This window comes from Paramisgurnus dabryanus, chromosome 4 (genome assembly GCF_030506205.2).
Source record: "Paramisgurnus dabryanus chromosome 4, PD_genome_1.1, whole genome shotgun sequence".
Taxonomy (NCBI): domain Eukaryota; kingdom Metazoa; phylum Chordata; class Actinopteri; order Cypriniformes; family Cobitidae; genus Paramisgurnus; species Paramisgurnus dabryanus.
The window spans coordinates 20197271-20213286 of record NC_133340.1 but is presented as its reverse complement, the minus strand read 5'-3'; the positions used below and the strand labels follow the sequence as shown (position 1 = coordinate 20213286).

General features: G+C 38.7%; 1 protein-coding gene across 2 annotated transcripts; it reads right to left on the bottom strand.

The window, feature by feature from the left end:
- Window positions 1–1777: 1777 nt before the first annotated feature.
- Window positions 1778–4641, bottom strand: LOC135760462 (4-galactosyl-N-acetylglucosaminide 3-alpha-L-fucosyltransferase 9-like). 2 transcript variants are annotated; one of them, XM_065274451.2, is made up of 3 exons: window positions 4252–4641; window positions 3790–4152; window positions 1778–3248 (listed from the first exon to the last, which is right to left on the bottom strand). In XM_065274451.2, the coding sequence occupies exon 3, from the start codon at window positions 3245–3247 to the stop codon at window positions 2132–2134; it is 1116 nt and encodes a 371-aa protein (XP_065130523.1). In that variant the 5' UTR covers window position 3248; window positions 3790–4152; window positions 4252–4641; the 3' UTR covers window positions 1778–2131. The 2 variants fall into 2 exon arrangements, with proteins under 2 accessions (XP_065130523.1, XP_065130522.1); XM_065274450.2 differs by having other exon boundaries at window positions 3790–4641.
- Between the last annotated feature and the right edge of the window lie 11375 nt (window positions 4642–16016).

Below are 16016 nucleotides of genomic sequence, written 5' to 3'. Positions count from 1 at the left end.
TGAAGAGTGTGAAGTACAGATCAGCTGACTGATGTACTGTTTTCACTGATCATTTTGAGTGTACTTTACCTGAGGGGTTTCTAGAAAACCAGGGCTTTGTTTTTATATATATTTGGTTATAGATATTTGGTTAAGATGAATTTCAGCAAAGCCTCAGAAGACACAACACACTGCACTGCATCTCTACCAAAATGAAATCAAACACAGAGACCTTTTAATTATCCAAATAGCCTACTGTTAGATGAGAAAAATCATACTTTCATACCTGAATCATAAATGATCATAAAATGACATCAATTTAAACAACAGTACAATGCATTAAACATGTACCTTTCTCTTTCAAAGCCTTTTTTTGACTCTGAATAGTTTCATGTTCAACATTGTAATAAAAGTATCTGCCAAATTCATTCAATTTTTGAAATACTTGGCACTTCCTTAAAGAAACACTGCAGATTTACAAGAAAAGCCCCAGGGTGCATGGGTGGAGCGAGTATGTAAGGCAACATACAATTCACTGTAAAACATTTCTCACTCAAACCACTGCCCACTGCTGCTTGTAAATGCTATTAGATAGAAAACCTGCTCCTGGTCTAGTATCAGTTTTTTTCACCCTACATCCAAATAAAGCATCTGGCTTGGGTCTGTGGGAAATGCCTGCACCTGCAGAGAGAAAATGCTTTCCAATACTGGCATTAAATGTTGGTTGGGCTGCAGCCAATTTTGCAAGTTGAAATAATAGACATGAAAACATTTATCAAGACAAATAGCAGACAAAGAAGCAAAATGATAGCATATTAGGGTCTTTCCATATCTTTCCAGTCCAAATGCAGGGCTTTTAAATAAAAATATTTATTATTCATGTTGGCTTCCAAACATCACATACAGTATTTTTAACAAATAGTTCATCTGGAGCATTTATGCTGTGGGTGTATGTTGTTGCCAGGTAAAAGCCAGGTTGAGGTTTTCGTATGCCAAGTGTGTGTGTGTGTGTGTGTGTGTGTGCGTGTGTGCGTGCGTGTGTGCGTGTGTGCGTGCGTGCGTGCGTGCGTGCGTGCGTGTGTCAGTCTAACTAGAAAAACAGATTAAACAGGTGTTTTATACCAGCAAAAACTGTGGAAATTTACTAATTCACAACATCATCTTGTGAGAGATTCTCTTCTCATCCTAACATAACTAGTAATAAAAAATTATGGAAAATTGTACTAACGATAAAAATCATTAAGATCAAATAAAGGTCCAATAAAATAAATCTATACATTTATTTGGGTATTGGTAAAAGTATGTGTGACAAATTGTGTCATGTGTTGAAAGTTGTGATACTTTTTGTGAAATATCAAGGCCTTCTTAGCTGCACAGAAACAAATATTAATACAATATGCGACAAAAATTATTTAAAACATCCATAAGAATCAGCATATCATGTCTTCCGCATAATGTCTGAAACAAAGCAAAAAGAGACAGTACAGTATGAATGACATCTGGTGGACATGGTAAATTAATAGTATAGGCAGAGTTTCATGTTTGTGTTTAGGGCCATCTACCGGCAAACAAGGGTACTGCAATATTTTAAGATTAACGAGAGAGTGTGGCTTCATACAGTCTACCTACTAAAATGAAAAATGAACAAATTAAGATAAGACAAATAATATGAATTCTTCTATTTCTTTAATAAAATAGTGGGGTGAATTAACTGGAAATATCATCTCATATCATTCAAACTACTAGTCATCATTTGTTTGAATTTCTATCCTGAACTGGGTCTTAGTTTTGCAATGAAAATTCTTTATCTTCATTGAAACATTTTTTTGCTGTAATATTACAGGTTGCAGTATGTTTCAAGTTTTATTGGTCACATACACATCCATACAGTACGACATGCACTGAAATGTTTAGTGTAACAACTCTCCACAGTTTACTATAATCATTTTACAGATTAGAAAAAAGGAATTTATAAACGAGAATGGTATTTGTTCTGCAGAAAACTTACAACACAATGGGCCAAGTAAATGTCAGTACAGTAGAATATATGTACAAAGTCTTCATATGAATGTATATGGATGAAATCTTTTATTTAAACAGAGATGGCGATAGAGATGCCAGAACTACAGATAGCATCTAATCTGATGTGACGTTAACTGAAAAACCACTCATAAATATCATGAGCTACGTTATATTCCCTGTGTTTTCCTACATAATCACAGGCCGTGCAAATAGACAGAATAAACTCTTGGTTCTTTAATATTAAATGAGGTTGTGCTGAGAAATATCTCCTCCAGTTAAAATACTTGCGATATGCATCATTATTCATGTCCAGGTACAAGAGATATTTTGCTAGTGACTTTGCATCCGGGAAGTCGTTCACATGAATAAAGGAGTCACTTGGTACAAACTTTTCATAGTTTTTTCTGGGAGGTCCCAGCACCACAGGTACCGTACCTACTGACAGAGGTCCATTTAACTTCTCAGTGATGTAGTCCTTGTGAATGGAGTTCTCAAACGAGAGATAAAATTTGCAGCTAGCTATGGTGGGATAGTAATCCTTATAATCCATGAACGATCCACGTACTTTTCCATAAACGTGTATCTTGATGTACCTTCTAAGTGTTTTATAGTAAGTGATTCTTTTCCGGACACCGGTTGTAAAATTTTTGTTACTTACTATCCAACAGACCAATTTGTCCTTCTTGGGGATTTTAAAATTGTCATCTGGGATCTTTTTGCTGTTTAGTCGTAACCGCACAGGAATGTCAGAGTCCTCTCTATAGGTGAGAGTCAAATTAAACAGGTTTTCAATCCCTGGCACTTTCTTTGTGTTAGTTGGGGATTCTACATTCATCCATATCCACTTCTGGAACGGGGGCCGAGGAGAAGGTGGAAGGTTGGTCAGGTTCTGACAAATAGCCTTATGAAAAACAAGGACAGCGTCTGAATTGTTGTAGAGAGATCTGTCATCAGTCAGCTGACAGCTTTCAATATTGTAAATAGTTTTACAGTCACTCAAATCGAATGTGTAGTTTTCAGGCCAGACCCATAACAACAGTATTGGTTTCTCTTCCTTCGTAAAAGAGAGTTTTGTCTCTGGATTGAGTCTTTCTAAACATTGTTTAGGTGCAGGCAATGGGGGTGAATGGTTGATCGAAATTCTAGAATTATAGAAACACATGGGGTTTAAAGAGACAAAACCAACAACCACCACAATACCAGCTAGACGACACAGCAGAGCTCCAGTTGAACTTGTTCTCAACATTCTATGATATTAAAGAAAAAAATATTAGTCTTATGTTAATCTGAACAGCAAATATTTGAAAACAATAGAATAAGAATATAACATATTTGAAATAGTACTTTGGCAGATGAATCAATTTTAAAGCAAATAAGCCCTTTGTGTGTGTTTCATGAAAACAATTCACTACTATACTCACAAGCAAGAATAACAAATACATTTGTATGCAGTAAAAGCTGTGTTTCTAAAGAAGATCCTAAATGCATTGTTGCAAGTCTTGAGGTATTTACCAATGCATGAGAATTGATGTAAGATACCAACCAATCAAAGTTCAGTATGTAGATATTACAGTGACATCATCACAAAGATCTGCAACTCTAATCTACACATGCACTAGTTCATCAATATCTTCATTTTTGTTTAATTAGGGGTGGGAATCATTGCAATCAGATTACAGTTAAAAGGACTGAGATGCGATTATAAAATGCATTTTGTTTTTATTTAATCATTGTCGTGTAAACATTGCCTTAGTTTATCCACTTCATTCACAAGAAAATCACATTTACCTTTTGCAGACACAGTTGACAGCACTCAGGGTTATCAGATAATCCTCTTTCAGTCGACGGTAGATTAGTACATCGGTTGTGGTGCTCCAGGGGTGTTATGCAGTGATCTCTTTGTCGTTTCTGAAGGTTCTTTATATGTCTGATGTGTGTATGCGTTACCTTGTGTGTATTCACATCAGGTATTTTTTAAAGCCCTCATTCCTGTTGTCTTGGTTCTTTCCAGCATACACCTGTCCCCAATGTGTGATGTTGTTTGAGGTAAAAGTCTATTCACTGTGTATTCATCTCTCACCAAATAACTTAACGGATGAGTTACAATGATGAATTCGAGGTCAGACCTTAAGGTGTGACATTTAAAAAGCGCTAAAAGAATGAAATATAGAGTGAAATAAATATAAATGGTGTAACTTAAAACAATACAATAAAAACAGAAACTTAAGCATGAGTCCATTTGTACCATACCCTGAAACAGTTAAATAAATGTATCCACTAATTTATATGCAATCTGATCAAATTTATATCCAAAGTGTATTCCGGAATGGAAAGTTTACACCTTTGTCTTCCTTATGCTGGTACTTCCTATTTCCTGTCATGTGACTACTCACATGACAGGTAGACCAGGTGAGATTTAAAGACATATACACATAAAAATGTGAATAAATAAAAAAACTCAAATTGAGTTATTTAAAAAGTAAACTATATTGAAAAAAACATTTTATTAGTTTATCAGGTTAGACATGCTTCGGCTTTTGCCTTTTCACCTCAATTCTTGTAACTGCCGGTTGATGCCAAAAAAGCTTTACAGATTTTTAAGCTTGACAAGACAAAGATAATGGCAAACAAAAACACTGTCACGTAGCCTACATGTTCAGACAAGCATTTGATTGTTTATACTGTATAATATAAGTTTTTTTTAAATCAAATGTAATGGAAAAGACTGAAAGCTCTATATTTCGTTTGATGTCTATGTGTGCACAAATTTCTGTGAGCTGTGCACACTGTAGGGCTGTCAAAATGGCTGAACAAGTACATTCGAAATTCGTCCTTGAAAAATAATAAAATTCGAATTATATTCGAATTATAAAGACCTACTTTATCTTGGAGAAAATACTCCTAAAAGCCCACAAGAGGGCGCAGCACAAAGCCCCAATAATATAATCATGCACAGCATATTTTTTGTTAAAACGAATGTTATAAACACTACTAATGAAATCAAAATTAACCAGTATAGTTGTGCACCTGTAAATGTACAAAACGAATGCCATACATAGACAATGCATATTAATATAGGGCATTTTATATAAGTAGATAAATTAACGTGTTTCTAAAGTATGGAAACGAATTAATCTTTATTTAAGCCAAAATAAGTGGGAAAGATCATTAGTCATTTAAATTTTGTCAAGCTTAAACGCTATTCACAGCAACTTATATTATATTTTGTGTGTTCCTTGGTTGAAACTATGTAGAAATATATGAGAGTAATAAAGTACAGAACAGAAATGTTTAACTTACGCGCAGAGCGAAGCCGTTAATAAAGCAGACTCTCCATAATTAATAGAGGACGTGCTTGACAACAGTCGAGTTGGCAGATGATCATCATGTTTATATTTCACGCAGATAATGTTGACGAAAAACTTGCATATCAAATGTCCAGGTGAAAGTCAAGTTTCCAGTCAGTTATAAAAATAAAGCACCGCGGCGTTACATTGCAACTCTCTCATATGCGGTGTGGACTCTGTAGATGCACATATGGTTTTAATGTTGCTAAACAAGCAGCTGTATTATGGCACTTTCGTGTTGATCAGTTATTTTAAACTTTAAAACTGCATTTAGAAGCAGACGACAATAATTCATCTCAGTTAGTTTCACTTTGCGGTTGAATTCCAGTTGATGCTCCAAAAACCAAAGCAGCATCACACAGCCCTTTTAATATGTATTCTGTCCGACTCGTAATCCCCACTGTCTTTTCTTGCTGTTTTTCAAATGAATAACGCTGGCTTACTCCGCATAGTTGGCTGAGCCGCTAACGCTCTGTATAACAATCCGAGTCAGTTATGCATTATCACGTTGCGTGAGCTTCCTGACACAGGTAAAATTCGAATGCAAAGTTTTACGTTCGAATATGCATATTTTTTTTACATTCGACGAATATTCGAAATTCGAATTAAAATTTGACAGCCCTAGCACACTGTGCCCCCTTGAAGGGGACATATTATGAAAATCTGACTTTTTCCATGTTTAAGTTCTATAATTGTGTCCCCAGTGCTTCTATCAACCTAGAAAATGGGAAAAATATCAACCCAGTAACTTAGTTTTGGTAAACCATTATCTGCAAGCATGTGAAAAAATAAGTCATTGTAATTTGGCTCCTATTGTGATGTCAGAATAGCATAATACCGCCCCCTTTATCTGCACTATCCAACCACGGCACAGCCATTTAGTACAGAGCGAAGGAGAGAAAGAAAAAATAATTCACAGCACAATTGAGTTTCAATTGCAACAAACCACCATCATTGTGATCAGTGTTTGCACTTCATCCGCTCATTTGCATTTTAAATGACACACCCAAAAACGGCACACTTTTGCTCAGGCCTACAAAGTGGCAATTTTAACATGCTATAATTAATTATCTGTTGGGTATTTTGAGCTAGAACTTCAATTAAGCACTTTGGGAACACCAAAGATTTAGTTTACATCTGAAAAAAACTAATATGTCCCCTTCGACGGCACACGTTTGAAAAAAGAAAACTAGAAAACAACAACGGAGTTATTTTAAAAGCCTCTTTGTTTGGGAACTACTTTCTTCCGCCACGGATTTGAGGTCGGCCAGAATGACAGGTAACACTTTCGGCTGCTTTGAATCTCATAATAACTCAATGGACGGAATAGCCGTATCTTTATACACTAGTCAACATTCGAAGTGGATCAAAACCATTCAAAAAAGTTTACATAAAACCAATCCCTAATACCCATTCTTGTCTTGGGACAACTTTGATAAACTTTTTTGATCCACTTCAAATGTTGACTAGTATATTACCGTTTCTTGGTCACAAAGTGTAGTTTTAAGATTAGTTCAGTCGAGAATATATATGTATTATATTTAAATCTGCAGTCGATTAGTAAAGATAGCGCCTGTTTGAATGTTTGCTTAGTAAGATTCGGTGCGTATGAGAACCAGAGCATGAGCGGACGTCACTGTTCACTCGCCCCGCTGACCACCGCCCTCTCTGGGCTACATCTCTGACAGGGATTCCCTGGCTCTCATGTTGGCCCTGTCTGTGTTTGATGGTCAAAAATGAGATCAAATCAGCAGTATTTGGTGTCATGATGAAACTATTACTTGGTTTCTTATTCATATTTAGTGTCTTTTGTGTTGTTATTGTTTTGGCAAGAGGTTAGTGTTAATAAAACTATACTTATATAAAGTTACTATTGCTTTCCCATTTAATCTTAACGCGATACGAGCACTCGATTATTATTAGACTTTGTTCTTGTCAGTACTATATAAAACGGTTTTTTATAAGTGTCAGAGAGATGTTTTTTGCATGCTGCTTATAAATATATCAGTGGTGATATCTCATAACGTGTGTTAATATTCACGTCATGATAAAATAAATTATCAATTTCCACATTTAAAAGCTGAGGTGCTTACTTGCAGTTCCACTGTGTTTTCGCATTCTGGGAATAGATATCGCTCCTGAAAATGAGTGTTTACATTCCTCTTTCCAAGTGTTAATTGTCCACACGATGTGACAAGACATTACTCCCATTAAGTTTAACGTAACATCCAAGAGCGCTGATCTTTGACGGAATAGTCGCTTCCGATTGGGATTCACACATTGATTTACGAGCTAGTGGACTAATGAGAAACACAGAGAGTGTTTAAAAACAACGAGAGGGGTTCGAGCCCCGGCTAGGGCAGGTGGCCTTTCTGTGTGGAGTTTCTGCATGTTCTCCCTGTGTCAGCGTGGGTTTACTCTGGGTACTCTGGTTTCCTCCCACAGGCCAAAAACACGCAAGTTAGGCAAATTGGAGATACCAAATTGTCCCTCCCCAACTTGTGTATAAATCAACTTGTCTGAATAAACTTGTGTATGGATTACTTGGTTCTCGCCATGAATATAGCCGTAGATGCTGGAATGGCGTTAAGAAGTAAAGGAAGAAGAAGAAGAAAAACAGCGTCTGTGTGTGCGTCCAGTTTTTCCATTCAGGGATGAGCCTGTTTAAAGGACCTCCATTTACTAGGTGGCGGAATGATACCAAAGGTGAAGCGGTTACTGTGCCGTTATCAGTAGAATATCGCATAGCTCCTAGCCAATATATATACTTATACAACAGTTCTTTCTGGTTCTCGAATCTGATTGGCTAGGAGCTATGCGATATTCTACTATGCGATATTCTATATATATATATTTAAAGATATAGACAGAATGTAATCCATATTCATACAACAGTTTATGTTTCTGGGTCTTCCTATGGTATATATTAGGACACCTGCTACTACAGATACGTCCTACCCAGCTAACAGAAAAAAGATCTAAGAACGTTCCCTGAAAGTTCCCAAAAACGTTCTGCCAACATAACAAGTGTCCAGTTCTCTTGACGTTCAAAGAACATTTTCGTGTTTTCTAAACGTTAGAGGAATGTTACATTTTACTATTTTTAAACGTTATGACAGTGTCATGTTTTAATGTTCACACAATGTTTAAAACTACAATTTTTTTATTATATTGACTTGTTTGTTATGTAAATGATACAGAAACATTGCATTGTATTATTTTATTTTGAATATATTTTATTTACATTATTTTCAGTAAATATATTGCTGTAGACACAATTCACTTATTAGGTTTAGATGTTGATGTTTTGTTTTGTTTTGTTTCATTTTAAGTCACCATTATTGTGATTAGTGTTTGTTTTAGTTGGACTCTTGACCCTTAATTCTTTGCTTGCTAGTTTATTCCATGGTTGTGTTAACTTTGTGTTAATATCACAGGGTGACTTAGGGCGGAACCAAAAATAGAGAGGAGAGGTTCCGCCCGGAGCAAATTTTTCAAACCCCCGTTTACTTCTTGGTTTCCAAGGGCAACACAATCAGAGCTTTATGAGCCACAGGTGCGAAGAATTACAGAAGCAAATTGTGATTGTAGGCAGTGTGAAGACAAGACACATAAATAGCTCTGCAGGAACACAAGAAAAGGGCGATTGACACGAGAGGCGATCGACACGGGGGAAAGCTCCTTATTGCCAAGGGCAGAATGAAGACACACACCTTTTGAAGAGCCCGAAGGCTCTGTTGATCCGGGTATCGCGGGAAGCGAGTGGAAAGAGGACAGAGCCACAGGAGGCGAAGAAAGATATGCTGTGGATCTTCTAAAGGAGCACCCCGAAGAGGTTTCGTTTTGTGCTGTTGTGTTGCGCTTGTGGGTGAGCTGTTTTCCTCTCAGGCTGAAGCTGGCGTGGCTGTGTGGGACGTAGTAAACCTTAATGGTTGGTCGACGATCGGAGAATACTGGGAACTGAAACAAAACAAAAGGAGAAGTGGAGTTAGCGTGAGTGTTTTCCATATACTGAAGATATTGTGACGACAAATGAATTTGCTGTGCAACCCTGTTGGGGGAAGAAACGCCCCGTTCTGTGTGGCTAGAGTTGATCGCCTGTGTGGAACAAGGAGGAGAACATTAGAAGGAAGCTTACAGCGATTGTGAGTATAAAATATTAAGTTTGAAGACACACTTTGCACTAACCTGTTTCGTAGTGAATAACTCCGGAAAAAGAAAGAGGACGGCCCTACCCCTAAAATAGTGTGGTGGGCGAGCTGGAGAAGGATCAACTGGGGCTATCACAGCGACATAAAAACGGACTGGGCCGTGCCAAACATCGCCAAACAGATCCCGGTGAAGTGGAGGAAGACGGGCGTCCTAAGTGTTCACTTAAAGTGCGGTGGGTGAATTTGTGTTGTTGTGGAGATTTCACTTTGACGTGGTGCTGTGAAAACCCCCGCCTTCGCTCACCTCGCCGTGGGAGAACGAAGAGGCTGCCGGTCCCAGTTACTATTATCTGGCATATGTTGTGAGCACGCTCTGGACATATAGTATTATTGTGGTGTTTGTAGCAGTCGTTTCTGTGCATCCGGGTTTATTTGAAGAGTGGTGGTGAAGAGTTGGACCACTAGAGGCTGCGTGAGTACAACTAAGAATTAATGCTGCTTGTACATTCTTCTATAGACAAGTTTCCTGGGTGAAATAGGCGGGCCGCCATTAGCCTTTCACTCTGCCAACGACTTCCTGTTGTATCTGCCAAGCACTTCCGGTTAGCGAGTTAGCATCTTTTACTGTCTGTGGTTAGCGTGCAGAAAAAGTAAACCATGGATGAACATTCAGAAATAATAAAATATATAACAAATATAATAAAATAAAATAATATAAATATAAAAAATAAATATAATAAAATGCAACATTAACATAACAATCAAACAAGTCAATATAATAAACAGTTGTTGTTTTAAACATTGTGTGAACATTAAAACATGACATTGTCATAACGTTTAAAAATGGTAAAATGTAACATTCCTCTAACGTTCAGACAACCCAGAAAAGTTCTTAGAATGTCAAGAAAACTGGACACTTTTTACGTTGGCAGAATGTTTTGGGAACGTTGGGAACTTTCTTAAAACTTTTTTCTGTTTACTGGGGAATTAATTAAAGCACTGTCAAACACCCCCGCATTCTGCGCTCATTGTAAACACCTTGCTGTTGTCTTAAAAGTAACTCTAAAAGTACAAGTAACTCGCAATGTATGCAAAGTGTCTCTCTTCCTATCAGCGCCGATCAACGAGCATTTAAAATGCTAGACAGGAAGGCTAGAGGGGATTACTTGGGAAACTTGTCTATATAACACTTACTGTTGCAGAGAGCGGTGTAGTAGATCCTGTCTGTCCCGAGGCCTCTTCAAAGGGGCACCCCTGTCCGGTGTTCTACCGCCTAGCAAGTGGCGAGGAGAGGGCAGCGCTCGGCATTTTTCCCTCTGCAGCCGCAGCGATCATCGAGAGGGCTTGTCCCCAACGTTACATCACTACGGTCTCGAATCATCTGAGTGTCGCGGTGGAGAGAGAAAGAGAACGAACACAAGGAGAATCCTGTCTGTGCCGTACTTATTGTACGTTGTCCCAAAGTAGGAGAGGTGAGAACCAACCAGCGTTTGAATAATTGTATCTGTGTGTCCCAGCACCCAGCCTGTGGAGAGAGAAAGAGAATGAACACGAGGAGAACCTTGTCTGTGCCGTACTTACTGTACGTTGTCCCAAGTGGAGAGCCCGCAGCCTGTGGAGAGAGAAAGAGAACGAACACGAGGAGAACCCTGTCTGTGCCGTACTTGCTGTACATTGTCCCAAGTGGAGAGCCCGCAGCCTGTGGAGAGAGAAAGAGAACGAACATGAGGATGATGTCCTTTTAATTATTTAATTTCCCCCTAAGAGATTTTAATATTTAATAAAAGTTGACAAATTTTAACACTGTGTCGGTCTGGTCATTGGGGTGTTTTGGGACCTCCTTGGGGTGGAACTAGGAGGAGCGTGACCCGCGACAGGGGCGGTCCGCTTCTCCGACCTGTGACATTAATACACCACATTTGTTATGAACGTGTAAAGTTTATAGTGTAATTCTGTGGTTCTTGGTACATAATGGTAAAGTTCATCACCTAATTAATGTACTAATCAAAAGTTTATTTTCTGTCAATAATGTAAATGAGATCCAGCAGTTTGTCATTATGTAGTTTTAGAAACTTTGGACAAAAAATATCTGCTGTGTAATTGGAACGCACAAACATCAAGAATCAGAGTATAAATTTCAACCATGGTGACAAATTAAAATTGTAAAAAAATCATTATTTATCCATGCTGGGAGCAGAGTTGTAGGCGAGTCCAAGCCGAGTCCGACTCGAGACCGGGTCAATCACGCTGTGTTAATTGAATTAATTGATTTCACCTGCAGTGTGTTAAAGTAACATTGAAGCAGTGTTAGAGTCAATTGGATACTAAAGTGAAAATTTAAGTGATGATTATTTGATTATTGAAGACACTACATTACTCTTTTTACCTTTGTGGGGATCACAAGTCGAATCCAGTCTGTTTCAGATTATCCAATGACCATTTTTGTCTACAAATGCGTATAATCCATGAAATACAGATGTATAGTCTATTGTTTACATCAGATTTCGCATGAACGTCTGGTAATACAATATAATATACAATCTGAAGACTATTTACATCGTAACATGTAAGGGTATATGAGATTACACTCCATTAAACACATAAACCCGCCTTCAAACTTTGTATTTAAGGCTCTGTTTACACGTACATGGTTATTTTTAAAAACTGAGAGATTTACCTTCGTTTGTGCCCCTCGTTTACACGCAAACGTAGAACTCGCCTATGAAACCGATTGTTTCTAAGAACTCCGGCCAGAGTGGAGATCTTGAAAATCTTCGCTTGCACGGTTGCATGAGACAAACAGATGTTTAAGCAGGCAACGTCACAGAGTATGCGCCAGAGCACGCACCTACGTCAAAAGTGCGACCTATGTTTACATGTGACTGCTACTCTGAACGCTTCCAAGATCACATTTATGTTCGTGCAAACTCGTTTCGTATGTTTGGATTTGCAAATACAGCTGCTCCATTATGTCGAGGAGCAGAGACGAGTGCTCGGAGGTCAGCAATCTTGCGCGTGTTTGACTTCATGCGGCGCTGCAAGAACCGACAAACCGATGATGTCAAAGTACCGCGAGAGAGATTCGAAATTAGACCTCTACGTATGATTCCTCAACTCGCTCTCGCGGTACTTTGACGTCATCGATCACCTACTGCAACAACTCCTCCCTCCAACATGAAAAACCAGTTCGCGTCACCACCAGCGCTGCTGGTGACGGCATATATGCACGGGTACGTGTAAATAAACACTTTTCTGAAAACTGACATGTGTGCACGACATTATTTTTGAAACCGGAGAGGTTGAAATGTCCGTTTATGAAAATAACAGCCCACGTGTAAACATAGCATAAAACAGAGAGGTAATATAATAGATCATCCAAACAGCGCTGTCGAAAACGTGACGTCCTTTAGAGATGTTACCAATCGCTCGCACGTTCCTCCATCAGCCAATGACTTCATGGAAAATATTGATAGACAAAACATGTAGCCAATTATATAAAGAATACAACGATCTCTGAACTTCTGTGTGTTTGGACTCATGCTGCGCTGCAAGAACTGACAAAGAGATGACGACTAGGTACCGCCAGAGCGAGTCGAAATTAAACTACTCCGTAAGATTTCTTGAAGAGCTCTTGCAGTACTTTGACGTCATCCGACTGCGGCGCCGCATAAAATCAGTGACACGGCTGACGTACGATGCGGCTGACTGTTATTTGTTCCGCCCCAGCTTCTTTTATTTTTCTTTTGTTTTGTGTGCCCGAGCTTTACAGTCTGGGGAGACGCATGCTATAAGTAAAAAAAAAAAAAAACTTAGCAAACATGTCTGAGGAACAGGGCACTACAGTCACGTGACTTCACGCTCGAGCCGGAAGAGAAGACAATGCTGAATAAAGTCGTAATTCTTGCTATTTTTGGACCAAACTGTATTTTCGATGCTTCAACACAATCTTACTGACCCACTGATGTCACATGGACTACTTTGATGATGGTTTTATTACCTTTCTGGACATGGAAACCGTACATAGATTTTCAATGAAGGGGACAGAAAGTTCTCGGACTAAATCTAACGTTAAAACATCTTAAACTGTGTTCCGAAGATGAACGGAGGTCTTCCGAGTTTAGAACGACATAAGGGTGAGTAATTAATTACATTATTTTCAGTTTTGGGCGAACTATCCTTATTTAGTAGTCACGCTGTTCCCTTTGGGGCCGGAGGCGAAAACACAAGCTTATACAGTATGTAAATATACACACAGACAATGACGCCCCCCGCTGCACGCTAGATCCAATCCCGCCCCCTCGATGTTGTTTTCCGCAGTGAGGACCATCTCAGAATCTCCAGAAAAACAAGCCTATTTAACCGCAAAATGTACGCTTTTAAATATACATAAACTGCTATCTCAAACATGGAGAGGCTTCTTCGTGATCTCAACTAACAGATTCTGCAATAAAACGAAAATCACAAATTTTGAAAAAAAAACTTTGTTTCTCATTTTCTCGAAACTTGTGCTGCCGACTTGTGTCACTGGTTTCCGTGACGGGTCACATATTGTATTGACTTTACAGCTCATGAGGCATTAAAATATAAGCAAAAAAGTTAATACAGTAGATAATATATAAAAATATAAGAAATATTGTTTGTAAATCTACAGTTTAGATTTGTTTAACTTTTCTGTCTTTTTTTAAAGGGGCTATGGTATGAAAATCAGATTTTTTTTCCATGTTTAAGTGTTATAATTGGGTCCCCAGTGCTTCTATCAACCTAGAAAATGTAATAAAGATCAACACAGTAACTTAGTTTGTGTAAGCCATTTTCTGCAAGCATGTGAAAAATTAGGTCGTTCAGATTTCGCCTGTTTTGTGAGGTAGGTAGCAAGGCGAATTACAATGATACCGCCCCCTTTATCTGCAATATCCAACCACAGCACTGCCATTTAGTACAGAGAGAAAGAGAGAGAAAAAAATTATTGACAGCACAATTGAGTTTCAATTACAACAAACCACCGTCATTGTGAAAACTTCATTTATGCACTCTGGGGACACCAAAGATTTATTTTACATCTTAAAAAAAAATCTCATAATATGACCCCTTTAAAGCGTAACTAAACCCCTCGTCAGAGCCTGACTCCACCCACTGGCAATATTTGAAAAATGCAAGAAAAGTGGGCAAATCCCAAGGAGAAAGAAGGGACGAACTAAAGGTGTGTTCGACTTCATGCGGCGCTGTGCAGACCGATTGGCGGCTGACTTGAAGCAGTGCATTCCGGTTAGTAATTTTGTCCGACTTCAGCTGGCGCTGCAGGCACGTGACTGTGTCATATGGTTTTTAAGTACCGCAAGAGGGATTCGAGAGTAACCAGCTAGCTCAGCCGGTGCAGCTTCTCCAGAGCGGCTGCACGGAGTTGTGATGACGTAACAGCTTTACGTGATTGGTCGCCTCACTGATGACAATGATCACGTGCGTTTCAAGTTTAATCCAACCTTTAGTTCCACTAATAAAAATTATAAATTCATGTTTTAAAACAGGAAAAACACTTTAATATGCTTAAATATGTTATATTGTGTCGTGTAATAAATTAAAAATGAAAATAACAAACTCAAATGGTATTTTAATAATTAGGGGTCAAGCCCCGAAGGGGCGAAGACCCCTATTGTATCCGTTAGTTTTCTTATAATTAGGGGTCAAGCCCCGAAGGGGCGAAGACCCCTATTGTATTTGTTAGTTTTCTTATTATTAGTTATTCTTCCGTTTCTTCTTCCGCCATTGCGGTCTATGGCAGCCCATAGAACCGTACGTAGGAAAGTTATGAAATTTGGCACACTGATAAAGGACAGTCCAATGTGTCCCCATAGCAAATTTGGAGTCTCTATCTCTAACCCGCTAGCGCCACCAACAGTCCAAAGTTGCACTTATGTTTTTGCTTATAACTTCTGATCCGTAAGTCCTAGAAACAAAATTCTTGCTTCCTCTGATTCCTTGGCTCAAGACGATTCGATTGGACCCTATGACGTCATTTTCCGTCATGAAAATTTTTCCGCCATTTTGAATTATTCGTAAAACCTACTTTTGCGAACTCGTCCTAGAGCTTTTGCCCGATTTCAACAAAAATCGGTATGTAGCATCTACAGACCCTCACGGCAAAACGTAATGGAATTCATGTCAATTCGTCAATCTGTTTTCGTAAACCGCATCAACGAATTTTACGTAGAGCGCAAAAAAACGGATTTGAGGCTGTATCTTCGGCAAACTTAAGCCTATTGACACGATACTTGGTACTTGTGATGCCGGTCAAGAACTACGAGTGCATGCAGAGTTTCGTCACAGCGCCACCTAGTGGTCAGACTTATTCTTTACACGCCTATAACTTTGGCTCTGATTGACGTATTTTGAAGGGACTTAATTTTTAGGAGTCCTGAGTAGTCGCCGAGTCCAACGATACCAAACATGCCAGAATTCACCTCACAGTTAGCCCTGCGCAGCAAAATAGCACTTAAAAAACACGCGCGAATATCTCCAC

Coding starts and splice junctions, on each gene's coding strand:
- LOC135760462 (XM_065274450.2), bottom strand. CDS start 3,247: ATGTTGAGAACAAGTTCAACTGGAGCTCTGCTGTGTCGTCTAGCTGGT.